Source organism: Sceloporus undulatus, chromosome 10 (genome assembly GCF_019175285.1).
Source record: "Sceloporus undulatus isolate JIND9_A2432 ecotype Alabama chromosome 10, SceUnd_v1.1, whole genome shotgun sequence".
Lineage (NCBI taxonomy): Eukaryota > Metazoa > Chordata > Lepidosauria > Squamata > Phrynosomatidae > Sceloporus > Sceloporus undulatus.
Window position 1 is genome coordinate 16,630,513 of NC_056531.1, and position 3,901 is coordinate 16,634,413.

General features: G+C 45.9%; 1 protein-coding gene across 1 annotated transcript in view; it reads left to right on the top strand.

The window, feature by feature from the left end:
- LOC121916754 (mucin-5AC-like) overlaps positions 1-2,063 on the top strand; it is a 13,208-nt gene extending 11,145 nt beyond the window's left edge. Inside the window, exons 3-4 of the mRNA XM_042442188.1 lie at positions 1,102-1,265; positions 1,665-2,063. Of these exons, the coding sequence (XP_042298122.1) occupies positions 1,102-1,265; positions 1,665-1,715 (215 nt within the window). The 3' untranslated portion in view covers positions 1,716-2,063. The remainder of the gene's footprint in view (positions 1-1,101; positions 1,266-1,664) is intronic.
- The last annotated feature ends 1,838 nt before the right edge of the window (positions 2,064-3,901 follow it).

A 3,901-nucleotide genomic window follows, 5' to 3' on the forward strand; every position in this document is an offset into this window, starting at 1 on the left:
TTCAGTCCTGACAGTGGCCTCTTGCCCTAAATACAGATTTCTCACCAGATGTATTGGCACTCCCACGTCTTTAAGCTTTTCATAATCTATACAGTCAAAGCCTCTGCTATAATCTATAAAGCACTGGCTGATGTTACAACAGAGGGGCAACCATTGCACGATGGAGGGCTGAGGTGTCCTTGCCTGATGCCCGTTGGGCACTGAGGGCACATTGAGTTGCTTCACGATGTACACCCAGGGACTGAGTAGGAAGTGCTGGAGCACAACAAAAGTGCCCTTCAGAAGCACCCAAAGTGCCTTGGAGCATTCTTGCCTAGAAAACCTTATTACAAGTTTTGAATTACCATAAGTTGGGGAAAAGACATTATAGGGTCACTTTCGGATCGAGTTAGAAACAACATGAAGGCCACCTTGAAGGCCGCCGCCGCCACCACCACCACCACAACAGCATCGTCTGCCATTCTGAGATCTTCAGCTATAAGGTGCAAAATACGTAATGAAATTCTTGTGCCCTTTCTACCCAGGAGGACTTCAAACTTGGCCTTTCCCCCCTGAATGGAAGAAGGTGGGTATCTTCAGCCTGGAGAAGAGAAGGTTAAGGGATTACATGATAGCCCTGTTTAAATACTTGAAGGGATGTCACATTAAGGAGGGAGCAAGCTTGTTTTCTGCTGCTCCAGGGAACAGGACCTGGAAGAATGGATGCAAAATATAGGAAAAGAGAATCCAGCTCAATATTAGGAGGGACATCCTGACAGAAAGGGCTGTTTGACAGTGGAACATACTCCTCCCTTGGAATGCAGTGGAGTGTCCTTCCTTGGAGATCTTTAAAGAGAGGCCGGATGGCCATCTGTCAGGAATGCTTTGATTGAGATTTCCTGCATGGCAGAATGAGGTTGGACTAGATGGCCCTTGCGGTCTCTTCCAACTCTATGATTCTATGACTCTAGGAGCAACATCTGGCCCTTGTTTGCTTCCATGGTATCATGATGGCAGTGCCCTAGACATCCCTGGCATTACTAGGGGGCAGAAGGCACTCACAGAATCCTAGAGTTGGGAGAGACCACAAGGGCCTTCCTGGTCTTTTCTTTCCTCCTACAGATGGGCCTGGTGGTACGGACGAAGCTCCCCTCTCCCAGAAGCCAGGCCTGGTGGCCGTCATCTGCATCTTCCTCTCCATTTTGCTCATCGGTGCCATCGTGATCGTGGTGAAGTGCTACCGGACGAGGGAACCGGCCTTCCAAAAGCTGGATGAGGTGCCCATGGTGAGTAGGCAATGGGGCAAGGGCTGTGGGTGAGACAGAGGGAAGGAAGGAGGGCTGGTTCTGCCCTCTTTCTTCCGACTTTGGGGGCTGTTTCTCCACACAAGGGCTGCAAAATCAATACAGTTTGACACTGCTTTAACTACCATGGCTCAATGCAAATGCAATCCTGGTTTTTGTAGTTTGGTGCAACACTGAACCTTCCTTGCCAGAGGGCTCTGGTGCCCCAAGTAAACTACAAATCCCATTGTTCCATTGCATGTAACTGTTGTCAAACTGCTTTATTTCTGCAGCAAAGGTTGCTCCTCTCTCTCTTGCATTTGCACGCTGACAAACTGGACGGGTTTGGGATTTGCGTCACCTGTTCTCTCTCAAATAAATCTCTTTTTCTTTTTGACGCAGCAAGGAAAAGCCGCCGAAGATTCGCCATTTGCCCGCTATCCACCCAAATAGCCTCTCTGGGAATAATAACCCTGGTTCCTGGGATGGAAATTTCCCCTCTGAGATCTTCTGGGACTTTTTGCATGAAATAAAATACTTGCCAGACCTGTTTGAAAAGGGCTGTTTTTTCATTTTTTGCTACTGATTTTGCTGATTTGAGGCCACCTGCAAAAGCTCTTGGACTGGGCTTTTATTCAGCAGCTGAACTCTGGTGGGGGATACTGGGAATTGCAGTCCAAAAAAGGAACTTTCCCAGCTTCTGGTTCTCACTACTGATTTTGCAAAATATCCATATCTTCCAATGGCTCGATTGTTTTGTTTAACAACTTGGTTTATATCGCCATTTAATAAAACGATTGAACAACCAGACAACATATCCAGGGGGAGCTGTGTTGCCTGTATAGCAAAGTACAATCAAATCCAAAATCCACAGAATCACAATACCTTTCTTGGACTAACCAAAATGCACATTGTACATGTTGCAAGCTTTCAAAGCTCCACTGGACTCTTCATCTGTTAATATAGTCTTTGATTTTTTTAAAAAATGTTGAGGTTAGCTATCTTGAAATTTCAAAAAATGAATATTTTTAAGGAGCCAGCAATGGTTTGAACATTGGACTAGGACACCGGAAACCTGGGTTCGAATCCCAGCTTGGCCATGGAAACCCACTTGGTGACCTTGGTTAAGTCACAGTCTCATAAAATCATAGAATCGTAGATCTGGAAGAGACCCCAAGGGCCATCCAGTCCAACCCCCTTCTGCCATGCAAGAACTCTAAATCAAAGCATCCCCATTGACAGGTGGCCATCCAGCCTCTGCTTAAAGACCTCAAAGGAAGGAGACTCCACCATAATCTCCGAGTAAGGAGTGTGTTCCACTGTTAAACAGCCCTACTGTCATTCCTCCGAATGTTAAGCTGGAATCTCTTTTCCTGGAGCTTGCATCCATTGCTCCATTGGGTCCTGTTCTCTGGAGCAGCAGAAAAGAAGCTTGCTCCCTCCTCAATATGGCATCCCTTCATGTATTTAAACAGGGCTATTATATTACCTCTTAACCATCTCTTCTATCTCTTCTCCAGACTAAACATCCCCAGTTCCCTGAGTCATTCCTCATAGAGCTTCATGGTTTCCAGACCCTTCACCATTTTGGTTGACCTCCTTTGGACACATGGCTCCAGTTTCTCAATGTCCTTTTCCAATTATTTTGCCCAGAGCTGGACACAATATTATTCCAAGTGAGGCCTGACCAGATCATACTTCCCTTGATCTAGACACTATACTCTTATTGATGCAGCCTAAAATCGCATTGGCCTTGTTAGCTGCCGCATCACACTGTTGACTGATGTTCAATTTGTGATCTACCTGGACTCCCAGATCCCTTTCACACGTAGAAGTCTCTCGTTCAGCCAGGTGTCCCCCATAATCCTATATCTGTGCATTTCATTTTTCCGCCCCAAGTGCAGTACTTTACATTTCTCTGTGTTGAAATCTTAGGGGAAGGCAATGGCCAACTCCTTTTGAACAAAACTTGCCAAGAAAGCCCTGTAATAGGTTCACTGTAGGTCTTGTTCAGCATGAAGTTGTAACAGTGGATAGTCTGGCTATGATACCAGATAGAGAGAAACAGAAGAATTAGCTCATAGAGATGGATTTACACCTGAAACACATCAGCTGAACTAATCCCAAAACCTTTTCCGTAACAACACCGCTTAGCATCCAAGACCACTGGAGTGTGTCTCTTATTTTCTAGCATTCTATGGTGTTTTTCCTCTTCCAACTCTCCCTGCAGCTAACACCCTCAGGCTTTCCTTATCTGGGAATTACAATCACTCAAGGTTTACGGTAGATCCTGCACTGAAACTATAGCTCCCCCAGTCGGGTGGATGGGCTTGAAAACAACATAGAAGACTCTGAACTTAGCTGCGCCACTAAGGCAGTGGCATGTAGAATTCCAGCCTTGGTTTATGTTTTTCTCCTTCATCGCTGCTTGCCTTGAAATAGTAAAACAAAATAAAAAACTAGGAAAATGGTAATTCTTCACGGCACAGTGGTTTGAGTGTTGGGCTATGACTCTGGAGACCAGGGTTCGAATCTCTGCTTGGCCATGGGGAACAAAGCCATCTGTCAATGGGGATGCTTTGATTGAGAGTTCCTGCATGGCAGAATGGGGTTGGACTGGATGGCTCTTGGGGTCTCTT